A 15,211-nucleotide genomic window follows, 5' to 3' on the forward strand; every position below is an offset into this window, starting at 1 on the left:
TCAGCAGCCCTGGAGCAGTCAGATAACAGTTCTGGCAGTGGTTTGCTGGGACAGAGGGAGTGATGACAGAGGTGAGCATTGCAGATGTGCTGGTGTGATGGAAACATGGTTGTCTCCAGGCTGCAGCAGGTAGGGCCTGTTCAGGTCATGTCTGGGGTGATTTAAGGATAGTTATTACCTAAATCAAGAATATCAATGACATGTGTAAATACAAATATTTATATTGTATATAAATATAACCTAATTATAATATAATATAACATAACATAACATAACATAACATAACATAATATGTACTAGAAATTATAAATTATAAATTATAAATATAATATATAAAATATCATTTATATTATATATAAAATACATAATTTATATTATATATATTATATATAATTTGTATTATATATAAATATAAATCACTCTTTGCCTTACAGGCTTCCCTCCTTCCCAGAGGTGAGCAGCAAAAATTTTCACACCTGTAGTTGACCTGAGAGTGTATTTACAAAATAACATTCCTGCATCTCTTTGAAAACATTTCTAATTGATTTTGCTCCTCTGAAAAATGTATTTCTTTGTGCTGGATATATGTGTGAATTTGGAGACATGTAATGAATCCTGAGTACATATTTGTGCTGAGCTGATGGATGGTGCTCCATGACTTGCTCTCTCTTAATTGAATGCAAGTGGAGCATGAAAGCAAGGAAGCCACCGAGGTGTGAAATGATGTGGGTTCCCACTAATGAGGAGATAATTCTGCATGTCAGAGAAATCCCCTGCCTGGTGCCTTGGGGCTGGGATCACAGATTCCCTGTGATCTCCATGGCTCAGATTTCCAGAATCTGGCTGTTCTACAGGATATATCCACAGATCATTCAGCCTGTGGAAAGCCAGGGCTTTCCCCTGTCCATTCCTTGGGATCTCTCATAAGAAATATTTTTTAAGTTCTTTCTGCCCTAGAGTTTAGGTAAGGATGGGTGCCCTCTTCCACTTTTTTTTGCATGTATCACAATGGATGACTCGTCCAAGCCTGGTTTTGGTTGGATATGAGGAGCCTTAGCACGTTTCTGCTGTGATTTCGTAGCCTGGGTTTGGATGTGTTGGTGATATTTGGCACGAATTCCCCTCGTGGTTTGTATCAGGAGCACTCACTGGTGGGTGTAGGAAAGGGCGTGTTGGGTACTTAGGGTTCCAATGCAATGTAAATGAGCAAAGTTCTTTGGAAGTAACCAAAGAGAACTGATTTCCATCAGCTGAGGATGTGCCAGTTCCCTGCTGGAAGCACTGGACTTGAGGATCTCAGAGGTCTTTTCCAACCCAGTTCATTGTGTGATTCTGTGATTCCAGCTCATCTCTGTGTTTGCTGGTTTTTGCTCCGGATGTGCAGCTCAGGGTGGCTCTGTGAGAACCAGGGTGTGCTTGCTGATGCTCCCTTTGCTCCAGGCCTGGATTCAGTCTCCAAAACCAGCAGAACTCATCTGTTTTCTTTGTTTTCAGAGCTCCTCAGTGCACACAGAGAGTGCTGGAGCAGGTGTTAGCTGTTGTTTGGGGGGTTATTATCAGGAAATGTTAACTCGCAGTTTTACCTCTGTTTAGCACTTCCCATCACCACACCTGGAGAATCAATCCGTGAAACACCATTTGATCCTCCCAGCCCTGCACCTCCCCAGCTCAGTTATTTAACATCCCCCAGCCCTGGGGCTCCTGATCTGCTTTCAGTGCCCCCTCACTTGCCCAGTTCAGAGGCCACTGGGGCTCTTCATGACCTCAGCATAACCCACAGGACTTCCAGCAGTTTCGCCCTGTCCTGGGCAGCACAGGATGAGGTATTTGATCGGTTCCTTACCACTCTGAAAGACCTGTCCAGTTTAAACAGAATGCAGGAAATGTTTTTGCTGGGAAATCTTCAAGAAACAGAAATTCCCAATCTCCCAGCTGGCACACAGTTCCGGATTAACCTCCGTGGAAGTACTCAAGGCCAGCTCTCTTGGTCCCTGGAAGCTCTAGCTACTGCAGGTATTTTCCATGGATTCATAGCCACGTGTTCCTTTTCTGCTTCGAAATCCAGAACTTCATTTCCATACGGCTTTGGTACGGATTTCAGGCTTTGTGAGTGATGCTTTTCCTCTTGGTTGGTTCACTCTTTCTTTTGCATGGGATGAAACACTTCTGGAATGAGAGGCTTGGGCTGTGCAGCATGGACAATGCCCGTGGAAGGTGATGCAGCATCAAATCTCTCTTTTCAAATCACATGCAGAGAGAGACGTTGATGTGCCAGGTGTTGGTGAGGAATGTGGGAACAGCGAGATGCTGCAGATGCTTGTCTGGATTGTGGTCAAACACAGGAGGAGTTTGCAACATTGGCATGGAAGTGGTGATGTCAGAGGAAAAAAAGAAAGATTGTGGCACACTGGGAGTTTACCTTTCCAAAAACTCCCACCTCTTACCCCTCTTCCATGAATTTTGTGAGGTAACAGGGCTGAGCTCAATACTGACCAAAGTACCAGGGTGTGAGTTCAGCTCTGGAGACTGAGGGCTGTGCCTGTCCATCCCTCAAAACCAAATGCCCAACACGAGGTAAAATATTTACATAGAGACACAAAGAGCCAGAATGGTCTCACCTCTCAATGGTTTGGTCTCTTTTTTTTTTTCTAAATAAGAACCATCATCCCTTGATGTTTACCATGACACTGATTGCTTTGCCATCTGTGTTGGATGCTGGGTGGCTGAGGTTTTTGGAGGTCCCTGACAGTGCTGTTTGGTGCATGATTCCACAGGAGAATCCCTTGGTCCCTGGAGAGCACGAGGGGGTTGTTTGCGTTTCTGTCTCAGACGTGCATGAGAAACAAACGGCAAGAAAAGGAGCTCTGCATCTTGGAGGAGAATGAAACTGAGCATTTTCAGAGAACTCTGAATTGCTTTTGAGATGGTTCCTGCACTGCTTATTGTAACCAAGCTTATATTTAAAAGATTTAACCTTACTGTAGCTTTAGTTTCACTTTCATTTTAAGGAAATGTGGTTGTTTTATTTGTTTCTGTTGCCATCAACAGATCATTATTTCTGATACAACCAGTTCCCTTTCTGTTTCTCTTTCCCAGATAACAGTCCTCTTCTGACAGAATTAATATTTTACCTCAATGAATCTCCTTTCTGTTCCTGATAAGGGAAGACAGCTCTGAATTACTGAATTTCTTTTATTGTTGTTGAACATCAGCGTTATGTCATAACCAATCTCTTTCCTTCTAACAGGATGGGAAAAGCTCAACAAAACTCATGTTCCTGAACAGTAGCAATTTACTGATTTGTTAATGAATTTTACTGAAGATCATTATGATCTATGAGTGCTCAACCTCTGAAAATCCAGCCCCAGCTGCCTGTCAAGGCTTTGAGCAGTCATGCAATAATCACTCTGGTTTTACACAGAGAAAGTTTATATGAGGGATGCTGCTGAGCCCAAATTTCATTTATTCCAGAGCCCCTTAACTTCTGTATTCAAATATGCATAAATTGACAAATCAGATCCCTTTCCCTTCACGCAGCATCTCTTATGAATTCTCAGTCATGCAGAATGGGATTATTCAGAGGCACTCTGTTCTTACTGTAACACTTGTGTGTCAGCAATTCAAATAAATCAGAAGGGTGCTAGAAGCTCATCAGAGGCCGCAGGTCAGTGACAGAGCACAGGAGTTTCCAGGTAGAAAAATCAGGCAGTGCTCTCTCATTTTCCCATATGAGTGTTAATGAGAAATCAGTTGTATCGCTTTTGTAACAAGGAACTTTCCATTCTTGCTGAGCAAATGACCTCAACTTTCAGATTTAACAGCATCAGAGCTACCTCTGATGGCTCCCAGCGTCCTCAGCCACCCCTGTGGGGCGTCTGTGAGAGTGTTCACTTCTGTGAATGAACATTTTGATTTTAGATGAATATCAGTAACTCTGGAAGTCCTATCTCCACCCACAGGAAGGTTTTGTGGGCAGAATAATGGGCTAAAGGAAGACAAATCCATTAAAGACATGCAGACCTGGAGGCATTTTCCTCTTCTTTATTGTTTTGTATTAGAAATAGTTTGGAAGTATGAGCAGTGGATGCAGTTAAAAGCATAAATATCTGAATCCCAACTAATCTAAATTGTGTCCTTCCTACCCATACAACACACAGTTACTTCAGAATGGCAAACACTGAGTAAAGTTGTTATAGTAATACCTACTCATCTCATAGGGAGTTGTAATTAATGTTGACAAAGCACTCACAGCTGTAAGGTTCTCTATGAGCTGCCTTCTGTGAGCAGTCTCTAAATATTTATTAATTATTACAGTCCTTTTCTCCCTGGTCTGTTTTGCCATGTCTCCAAAGAGACTTTGTTGTAGTTATCTGGGGCAGCTGAGGATATAAATGGGGGGGAGGGGGGCATCTCTGTGGCCCTGATTATATGTGAAATTCATTAACACAGAACCTCATTAAATAATCTGACCTCAGCACCGCTCTGTAACCCGAGTAATGGATTGACTCTCTGTCCTTATCCAGAGGAGGAACCTGAGCTGGGAGGATTATCAGTATCAAAGACTGGCTGGGATGGTTTCCAGCTCACCTGGACAGCAGCCGACGGGGCCTTTGAGAACTTTATCATTCAGGTGCAGGAGTCTGGCAACCCCGAAGAAACCCGAAATGTCACAGTCCCGGGGGCACTGAGCTCTGTGAATGTCACCGGCCTCAAGGCCAACACTCCTTATAACATCACCCTTCAGGGGGTCACTCGGGGCTACAGGACCAAGCCCCTTTCTCTTGAGACCACCACAGGTATCTTTCCTCCAGCCCCACATTCTTTCCTCACAGGGATGTGAGCCAGAGCTCTTCCTAGTGCTGGGCAAATCCTGCTCTCTGGGTCAGCTTTGCGTGGGGTGCCCTGAGCTCATTAAAGCTTGGCTGGACATCTCTGGCGTGGAATTCCCTCCTGGTCAGGCTTTCCAGCCAGAGCCTCAGTGTCCTGGCGCAGCCCTTCCCTCTGTTAGGAATGCTTTTCCCTCTCACATCAGAACAGCTTTTTTTTTGTTCCCTTTCCTCACTCACCTGGCTGACACTAACAGCAAACCCCGCTGGCTGTTGTACCTGCTTGGGAAAGGCCAGTTTGCCTGGTAAAACTATAAAAAACTTTTCTCTGTTAGCCCAGATATTCAACGCCTGAGAGTGTGTTCAGTTCTTACCCTCCAGAAGCTGCCCCTGAAATTCTGCAGTAGCTTCTGTGTGAATTCAGAGTCAGCGTGTGTAAAAGCTGTGCGTATCTGACTCAGGGCAAGGACAAACACCTTCTACGTGTTCTCATATAGGAAAGGACACAAATTAATTCCTAATAAGACTAATAAAATGCATTAAGCCATCTAAGATCATTAAACAGTCTGATTGGCCTGAAAAAGATAATGCAAAAGATCAAATTCAGCAGAACTGCCCTGGCATAAAACTGGCCTGAAAGGAGGAAGGTGAGCCCTGCATTATCAGGAGCTTGCATGAAATTCATCAAGAGCCCTGAAAATAATTTTCTGGCTGATCATGTGAAAGGCAATAATTTTAAATCAGAGCTTATCACACGCTTTGACCACGAGAGATAAATGTATATTTACATCTCTGCTGTGTGGCTCTCTGGTCCTCCCAGGTGTTGTGATCACTGGTAATGAACAGAGAGTGAATTAATTGGCACTAAAGACCTTTCCTTCAGATAATTTCTTGTCTACAATTTCTGCTACCTCTGGGCTTCCCTGCAGCCCTTTGCAACCTCCTGCCACTGTGAGATAGCCAGAGCTGGCTCTGCCCAGATTCCCCCAAGCAAAATTACCCAGCACAGAAGGGGATGAAAGCACCTGGAAGAACTAATCAGAATTAAACCATGAAGTGCAGCAGAGCTTGCTTGTTTCTGTAGTGCTTCAAGCAGCCTGACTCGGGCAGGAATGTGTCTGTGCTGTGTCCCAGTAAAAGTGCTGAGCTTTGAGAGTCCTCACTGGGAGCTGGGAGCAGATGCCCACAGAAAACAGAGCAATGTGCTGGACAAAGGAGACAAAGCAGGAAACACATCACGGGTGTCCTGCCTAATATACAATGTGCTGCCTTCCTCTCACCCTCATGAAAACAGCAGAAAATGCCCTGCTGAGGTTTTCCCTTCCCTTTCTGGGTTAGGCTCAGCACCCGGCTTTTCAAAATCTTCCCTTCTGGGGACTCCCAATTGTTAAAAATATCTGAACCTTCCTGTTAACGCTACGGGGGTGTCTGAAGAGAGGAAGAAACCCCAAGGCATCTCTCCCTGTTTTGCATTTTGGCCCCAGCTTCAAAATTACAAGCCAGCTTTCATAGGCTTAAGCTGAAAGGGAAAGTGGAAGAGTAAACAAAACACCAGATTTTGCTTTGGATAAAGTAACAGCTTTGGTTTTAGCCTCTCCTAAAACTGGGAGCTCTCTTTTCCAAATGCCCCAGGGGCATTCAAGAAAGTACTTTTGCATCTGCTTTCATGCTCAGAGCTCAAAGACATGGCTGCTCCTGCAGAGAAAGGGAAATAGCCATAGTTTTAAAGCGTATTTTAATTTTTTTTTCTTATTTAACATTTTGCGACGCTTTCATTTGATTTCCTCCCCTTAGTACCTGTCTGCTTGTAGCAAGCTTTTACTCACACCCTCTTGCCCAGCTCGGAGTGCTGCCAGCATGGCAGAGAGGAGCCTTTGAGAGCAGGAGGAGGTGCAGGAGGGCTCTTCTGACCAGTGTTGTTTCCCTCCCCAGGAGAGCAGCCCGGCGTCGCTGAGCTAATGGTTTCCGACATTACTCCCGAAAGCTTCAACCTCTCCTGGACAGCCTCCAACGGGGACTTTGACATCTTTACCATTGAAATTATTGATTCTAACAGGTTGCTGGAGCCCATGGAGTTCAATGTCTCAGGCAACTCAAGGACTGCTCATATCTCAGGGCTTTCTCCCAGCACTGATTTCATTGTCTACCTCTCCGGGATCTCTCGCGGGTTCCGCACACAGGCAATCAGTGCTGCAGCTACCACAGGTACACAAAACCTACCTCAGTGCTAACTCTGCTTTTTTAAACTCTTCCTTACAGGTTGAGCCCCTTTCCCTGCCCTCAGCTACCCCACCAGCCCACCCATTTCCTAATCCTCTCCCTCTATGCCTTCCAAGGAAGAGCAGCCGGGGACATTGTGAGCTGTGAATGTTGAGCCACCATCCCATCCAGCAAAGTCAGGCACTCCCATCATGCTGTGATTTCATTCACACAATGAGTTCAAACATTAAGGTTGGGGCAGCCTCTGAGGCAGATGAAAAGCAAAGCAAATTTCCTAAGAACCAAGTGGGAGGTGATTCCTGATGTTCACCTTCCAACCTGTGTTTGCATCTGTCACACAGCACAGAGCAGACAGTTCCTCTCAGATAAGCTGATTTTTAGACACAGATTCACCCTGATTCTCCCAAAAGATGTCAGGCACGTTTCAGTCTGTGCCAGCACAATCTTGCAGGGCACGTTCACTGCTTAAATTCAGCTTCAGTGTTCAGGTTATGTTGGGTGAGAGACTGAAAAAGTCCATTTGAGTTGATGTCAGAGAATGGAACAGGCAGGCATTGGCACATTGCACATCTCAAGGTTTTACAGCTGACAGTTTTCCCAGAAAAGACAGGGAAGCCAAATGTTCAGGATGAGAGTGGAAAGTGAGGACTGGACTACAGAAAGAGAGCATTGTTGTTGTAGGCAGATAATGGCTCATGTTGCGATCATTTAACACCTCCCCCAAATTTTGCCCCTCTAGGAAAAGTTGCCATAGTGATTTGTCAGAGAAATGGAGTAATGTGGTCAGTGAAAGCAAAATAACAAATCTGAGCTATCAGATAATATAATTTCAGTTTCCAGCAGCAGCAGACTGTGAATATCCTCATTTCATGAGGGGTGGCAGGGTCAGGGTGACTGCAGGGGTATGGGAAACACAGGGAAACACAAGGCTGGGTGACCTGTGGGACCTGTGGTCATGTGAACTCGAACTTCTCTATTAATTTATTTTACTGCTTTGGCTTTTAATAATGTGATACATTTCCATTTGTTTTTCTTCCCGTAGTAGAGGAACCTCTCCTTAGCAAACTCAGTGTATCAAACGCTACCTCAGCCAGCCTGTCGCTCACCTGGGAGGCACAGGACAAGGCCTTTGACCATTTTATTCTGGAAGTCAGGAACTCTGACTTCCCCTTGGACTCCCTGGTGCTCACAGTGCCGGGGGACTCCCGGCACTCTGTAGTGACCAACCTCAAAGCTGCCACTAATTACACAGTCCAGCTCCATGGGGTAATTGATGGGCAAGGTGGGCAGACCTTGACAGCCGTGGCAACCACAGGTATTTCAGCATTTCACCTTCCAGGTTTGCTTTTTATTCTCCTTTCTCTTGCTGTCCACCCAACTGCTCTAAAACATGGCTCCAATTCATCGTCGTTCCTTCAGGGAATTATAGGGGGATCACTGTGAGGGGAGGCTGGAATGCACTGAGAGGGCTTGGAAAAAGATCTGAGGCAGTGGAAAAGGCTGAAAAAGTGCCCCCAGCATTAAGAGAGCCAGTAGAAAACCATGATTGGTTTCCTTATATATACACACCTGCCTGCAATTCAGTGTATATATAATTGCCTTGCTCCCGATGGTTGATGTGTTTCACTCAGCATCTTTGCACTTGGTCTTGAACGAAGTTGTTCATCCTGCCCTCACTTGCTTTGCTGGGGGTGGGAGGCCTTCATGTGGTTCTCAGCCTGGAGAGGCACCTGCATGTTAGTTTTGTCCTCCTTAAACCCAAATGTCTCCCAAGGCATTTGCATCTCTGGTGGGAGTTTGGTGCAGCATGTGAAATGACCAACCCGAACTGCATGGAGTGGTCTGGCCACCACCTGCTGGTTCTGATATTTTCTCTGCCCAGGATTTTTATGTTCTCAGCACAGAGCAGGGCTCAAAAAGCAAATTCCCCCTTTCCTGGTGGTCAGCCCACCACTCTGTCCCTTGCATTGCTCCCTTTGAGTCTCCATGACCTGTCTTGTTTCCCTGGGTGTCAGAGCTTTTCCCATGCTGGTGGTGATTCCAGGATGGCAGGAGATCACTAAGACTTGCCTGAGGATATGATTCCAGCTCATTTTGCATGCAGCATTCCTGGCAGTCAGGCTGTCATGATGGGAATGTGCCTGACGGGATGCAGGTGTCATGAGAAGGAATGAGGCCATGCCAGGATGAGGTTGGAAAGGCTCCGTTTGCCCTCTCTGAGCTGCATGTGGGGCTGAGGGCTCCATTTTTCTGGGTTTTCCACCCAAACCTGCTTGCTTTGTGGATATTTTCTCATCTCCTTGCCTGTCTTCAGGAGCACTATGGTGGCACCTTCCCTGCTGGCCATGAAGGCATCCATGGTCACTGGTTGATAGCATGACATCTGTGACCTCTGTGTCCTTAATCGGGGCCACTTCCATTCACCTCTTCCCAGACAGTTCCAGAGAAGGAGGTGGATTACTATTTAAAAGTCTTGGAATGAGGGACGGGAGTAAAAGTTGGACCATCTTGCAGCAGTTCTTGTTTTAGCAAAGGACAAGATTTCTCTCTTTCACTGCTCTCTCTGCCGGTGGGATGCCTCTCTCTGGCTTTTCTCCCAGCATGGATCACTTTTCCATCGTTATTTTTCTGTCTCACACTGGCTGCATTTCCCAAGGTGCTCTTGGTTCCTACTCAACTGGCAACATAAAAAATAGAAAATCAGCCCAGAGAGCGAACACAGGATTCTCTGCCCCTCTGACTGTTGGGTCGTGTTTGTTCTCTCTCTGGGCTTTAATGAAACTTTAATGATTTTTGTGCTAAGTGGAGGAGGTTTAAAAGAGAATGGGTAAGGACCTCTCCCTCTCCTGAAGGACAGTCTTCTCTCCTGGCAGGGCAGAGATACGAATTTGAATTTCCTCCAGCAGAAAAGTCATTGGTTCTTAAGGAGGTGCCCTGACCACTGAACAGTCAGGCAGGAGAGCAAGAGCAGCGTTGTGGGGTTTATTGTTTATTAGACATTCTCTGATTGTGCCTGACCAGAGGATGAGGAACACCTTCTCTGTGGAGTCCAGGGAGGTTTTGGCCTGAGATTAGTGCTGAGATAATCACTGTTAGGCTTGAAATCCCTCATAAACCTCAAGGTCCAAAAATAGAAGTATCTCCAACTCCAGGCAGCAGAAACACCAAACAGAACCTGAACTGTGATTTCAAGGACTCCTGCCTGAATCCTACTTTCTCTATTTTGGAATTGCTGTGGGTCTGTATTCCCATCAAACTCCCAGTGTGGAATTCCTGCAATTTGTATGTGTATGCTGTTGGTGCTTCTGTAAACCAGGCCCACATTTCGTTAGGCAAATTGAGTTTATTTAAGAAAATTTAATGACGAAATAAAAATTAAACATCAGCACTAATTTCAGTGGCTTCTTTCCAAAACCTGAGAAAATAGCTCTTGAAATGCTGCTTTTTAAAAATTATTTTATTTCATTTTTTTTTAATTCAACCACAGCAAAACAAAGTTAAAACATTATTTTTGAGCACCTACAACGCCCCTTTGCTGATTCCCCCACCTCCCTGGAGTAAAGCTGCCTGTTCACCTATGTTCCTTTCTCCCTCAGAGGCTGAGCCACAGCTGGGCACGCTCACCCTCACAAACGTTACCCCCGACAGCTTCAACCTGTCCTGGACCACCCGAGATGGGCCCTTTGCCACGTTTGTTATCAAAATCCGAGATTCCCTGGCGGGACAGGAAGCCCAGGAGCTCACGGTGCCGGGGGGCACCCGCAGCGCCCACATCTCAGGCCTCACAGATCACACTGCCTATGACATTCACATTCAGGGGACCACCAGGACAGGTGTCCACACAGAGCCCCTCACTGCTTTGGTCACCACAGGTACCTGCTTGAAGCTTTGGAGTCCCTTTCTTGGCTCAGGGAAATGTGCATCCCAAAAAGCACAGAGTCTCTTGCCAGCAGCAATGGGTTTGTTTGGAAACCTGGTGCAAGGAGGGGTCAGAACAGGAATGTTGACCTTAAAAAAACTCCTAGGAGCAGGATTAGTTTAAAGGGAGCTAAAAGGCCAGGCTGGATGGGGCTCTGAGCAAGCTGGGATAGTGGAAGGTGTCCCTGCCCATGGCAGGGTTGGAACTGGATGAGCTTTAAGGTCCCTTCCAACCCAGATTATTCTGTGATTCCATGATTCTGTGATTCCATGATTCTCTAATTAAGACCCCTCTGGAGCTTTTCTCCCATGTCTGATAATCTTTTTTAACTGCTGAAGTTTGAGGGAGAAATTTGCCTGCTGCTCAGCAGTTGCATCAGACAGGACTGGCATGTGGAACACCTCCTGTCCCGTGATGTTCCCTTCCAGAGACCAACCCAAAATGTGAGTCTTGGGGATTGCTTGATCAGAAGTAAACAAGATGCAAAAGTATCTCTAAAATGAGTACATTTGAGCTGAATCTCTGGTACTCAAATGTATAAATATTAATACATAAGGACTTCCAAACGCCTCAGGAGGGAATTTTTATGCCAAGTTCTAACAAAATCCATTTCAGCCTTTGTGAAGTGTCAAAAGCAAACCCAAAACCCTTTTCAGGAGAAGGTTCTGCCTTTAACAAACTGGTGTTTTCTGAAGTGAGTGGAATTTGAGTGGTTGGAAGATTGGATGAATCAGCTCCTGAGTCAACAGAGCAAGGCTGAACAAATAATGTGGAGAAATACGAATCCCAGTCCTGGGATCCAGGATCAAGGCCAGGGCTTAGCAGAGCCACCTGATCTTCCTATTTCACTTATCAGATTTTTAGTGAGCAAAATACACTGAGAATCTTGTGAAACTTTGGCCTTTTTTTTTTTTTCCTCCTGAGACTTGGTGGGTAAATTTTGAAGAGTTTTCCACATCTTTTCACTTTGACAAATGTCACACTGATGTGAAACAAGGACCCCTCAGTGGAATTTCTTTAAGTTGTCAACAGAGCACAGCAGCAGCTGATTTGCACTGGCTGTGACCCTGAGTGATTAATGTTCCTGTCCTGGCACCTCTGACCCCACCAGCTCTGAAAATTAAAGCTGGAGATATTCATGTGAAATAGGTAAAAAAGCAAAATACAGGAGTTGTGAATGCCCAAATTGAGGCTTGGCCTTAAAGCATTGATGGTGGAGAGAAGTAAAAAGAAGTGAAAGCTTTCTGTGTGTCTAAAGCAGTTTTGGTTATAACTTTCTTAGAGTGCATGGGTAGCAGGAGAAATGTGCTCACACAGTGAGCCTGGGAGGAGTTTTGATGGAGTTTGTGAGAGGAGGTGCTGAGACCTTCTTGAGGAAAATTCAATATTGAGCTCCACTGAAAATCCTCATGTGGTCCTGGCTGTGTCCTTCTATTAAATCCACCCTAGGGAGAAAAATGTCATTTTTGTTTGGTGGAATCTGTGACACTTTCTAATTTGCAATGTTTTTCGCTTCTTTGTGTGTGTGTGTGTGTGTTTTTGCACCTTCCCTTCTTTTAGAGGCCATGCCCCCACTGGAAAACCTAACAGTGTCTGATATGAACCCCTATGGGTTCACAGTGTCCTGGATGGCATCGGAGAATGCCTTTGACAACTTTCTAGTAGTCGTGGTGGATTCTGGCAAGCTGCTGGACCCACAGGAGTTCCTCCTTTCGGGAGCCCAGAGAGAACTGAAGCTTAAAGGCCTAATTACTGGCATTGGCTATGAGGTTTTGCTTTATGGGTTTGCCAAGGGGCACCAAACAAAGCCCCTGAGCGCTGTGGCTGTTACAGGTATTTCAATGTGAGCAAATTGTTCCCTTCCACCCTTTTGTCTCTTGCTTTCCTTCTCACATGGAAGATGTTTCATGCAAACCTTGGCTTTTGCATCCTTCTCTGCATCGTGGCTCCACGTAACTCCTCGTAACTGATGGGTTCACCAGTGGAATTCTGTCCCCTTTAACTTGATCTTTCCCTGTGAGGGGTCCTGTGGAGGAGCATGTGGGGGCCTGAGGGGTGAAAGTTCCTTATGGTCTTGCAGGTACCTCTAACAAAGTCTTTAAAGAAGAATGGCTGCATGCAGAGCTCGTCCTGTTAACAGCTGGGCACATCAGCATTCTCCAACAGCATCATTCTCCAACTTTCCGGCCATCAGGACCTTCAGGAAGAGCCATGGGCTTCTTCCCATGGCCTCCTTTCTTTCCCTCTCCTTGTGGGTTCCACCCACAGTGGGACCATTGCCACTCCTAAAGTTGGCACCTCTCTGCTCAAGCCAGCTCATGTTTCCAACCACATCAGAGCTGCTGTTTTAGCAGCACTTGAACTTTCTTGGGAAATCATTGCAGGCTGATTCTCCAGCCCCAAAACCATCAGTTCTCATCCTGTCTGGGCAGCAGTGAAGCTGGGGGGAACTGGTGGGAGGTTTGAGAGGAAATAAATAGGAATGTGCGTGTGTGGAAGGAAGGATTGCATTGGAAGTGCTGCAGGACACAACCACTCCAGCAGCATTTCTCTAGGTAAAGGTGCCTGGCCGTACCATACTGAGTTAGAGGTGTTTTGCAGGTAATTAATAACTTACAGCTCTTGGGATCCTTTGGAATGGGTTCATTAACCAAAGGCAGCAGGTCTTGCATTTAGACTGAAGGGTGCTGTTGAAGAGAGGAATTTTCATGATTCCCTTTTGCTGTTTAGGAGCACAGTAAAGGATTCATCTGATCAGAAGCATCACAGATGCCAGAAGTGCATGAAAGAAGGGGTTTGCATGGAGAAAAAGAACAGAGGGAGGCCTGACAGTGTTCCAGGCATGCAGTTCTGTAACCAGAGCTTGTTTTTATTGGCCATAAAGGTGTCACACAAGTAGGGAAGGAGAAATGCCCAGGAAACTCACCTTTAGCATGTGTAACTCTGCATGTGGGAGACAAACCTGTGTGTCCATGCAGTGGATTTGCTGTTTCAGAGTGAAAGCTGGAATGGGCCTGCACACACTCACATTTACCCTGTTCTGTGTAACACTAATATTTATTATTTTTTTTTAATAGCTGGCAGATTGCTCCCTTGCTTTGAACTGTGGTCGGATTCTTGCAGTGTGCTGTAGCCAGACCTCGGGCAGGTCTCTGATCAACTGATTAAAAAATCATTTCTTTTCCCCACTGCTATCTTCTCCTTTTTTAGAAGCAGAACCCGAGGTCGACAACCTTCTGGTTTCAGACGCCACTCCAGACGGATTCCGTCTCTCCTGGACTGCAGATGACGGGGTTTTCAACAGCTTTGTTCTAAAAATCAGGGACACCAAAAGGAAATCTGACCCACTGGAGCTGATAGTGCCAGGCCATGAGCGCACCCAGGACATAACAGGGCTGAAAGAGGGCACTGAATATGAGATTGAGCTCTATGGAATTAGCAGTGGACAACGTTCCCAGCCCGTAAATGCAGTAGCATCCACAGGTATTGTCTTTGCAGTGGCAAAAGTGTGGCATTCCCTGTTCCTTTCAGCATCTCCTTTTCACAGCCAGCTCATGCTGTCCCTGAGGTGTCCTGGACTGTCTCCTGCATGTCCCTTGTCCAAGTCACTGGTTCAGCGTGGTGTGGTTCTTTGTAATCGGTCTCAGCTTCCCAAGTTTCGTCACTGTCTGTTTAATATGGTTTAATTGAATTACTTTAATGATCAGGAATTAGGCAGCGGAGTGTGGCAATTAAAGCTCTGTTTTTGAGGGCCAAGAAATATTGTCTGTGCACCAGCCTTTTTCAGTGATTTTCTGTGACTAATTACATCTCAGCTCTGCACAACAATTTACCTCCCTGGGAAAGAGTTATGACAAAACGAATTTACCAGAGCCATTGAGAAGTTTATTTATGGCTTGACCAGCAAAGGCCTGAGCACCATTAGCTTGGGCTGATCTTACCAGTAGCAACATGTGCTCGGTAATTCAAACTGACTTGAGTTTCTTTGCAAAACCAAAGCTTTGATTGAAGTTCATAATGGAAGAGTTTCATTTCAGCACTTCTGAATGAAGTGTTTCAATCTTTTTTTCCACACTAAAATAGTGGTTTCTTTCGGAAACAAATTTAAACCTGAAGCATATGATGCAACGTCCTGTGAGCCAAATTTGGCCTTTAAAAAATGCTGAGCTTGCTGATGTAAAAACGTGGTAATTTGAAGTCAAATTAATTATGGGAGGAAAGGAAAAGGAAGGGGACAGGAAAGTGA

At 45.5% G+C, this 15,211-nt stretch overlaps 1 protein-coding gene across 4 annotated transcripts in view; it reads left to right on the forward strand.

Annotated features, from left to right (window-relative positions):
* The window catches only part of TNC (tenascin C), a 72,027-nt gene that overhangs the window by 38,787 nt on the left and 18,029 nt on the right, over positions 1 to 15,211 (forward strand). Inside the window, exons 11-16 of one of the 4 annotated variants that reach the window (XM_039561517.1) lie at positions 4,524 to 4,796; positions 6,759 to 7,031; positions 8,089 to 8,361; positions 10,643 to 10,918; positions 12,526 to 12,798; positions 14,176 to 14,448. The exons of 1 other annotated variant lie outside the window; for it this stretch is intronic. In XM_039561517.1, coding sequence (XP_039417451.1) covers positions 4,524 to 4,796; positions 6,759 to 7,031; positions 8,089 to 8,361; positions 10,643 to 10,918; positions 12,526 to 12,798; positions 14,176 to 14,448 — 1,641 coding nt within the window. The remainder of the gene's footprint in view (positions 1 to 4,523; positions 4,797 to 6,758; positions 7,032 to 8,088; positions 8,362 to 10,642; positions 10,919 to 12,525; positions 12,799 to 14,175; positions 14,449 to 15,211) is intronic. 2 more of the 4 variants (XM_020584482.2, XM_039561519.1) reach the window with 2 other exon arrangements.

The sequence above is a fragment of the Corvus cornix genome, chromosome 17 (assembly GCF_000738735.6).
Source record: "Corvus cornix cornix isolate S_Up_H32 chromosome 17, ASM73873v5, whole genome shotgun sequence".
Taxonomy (NCBI): Eukaryota; Metazoa; Chordata; class Aves; order Passeriformes; family Corvidae; genus Corvus; species Corvus cornix.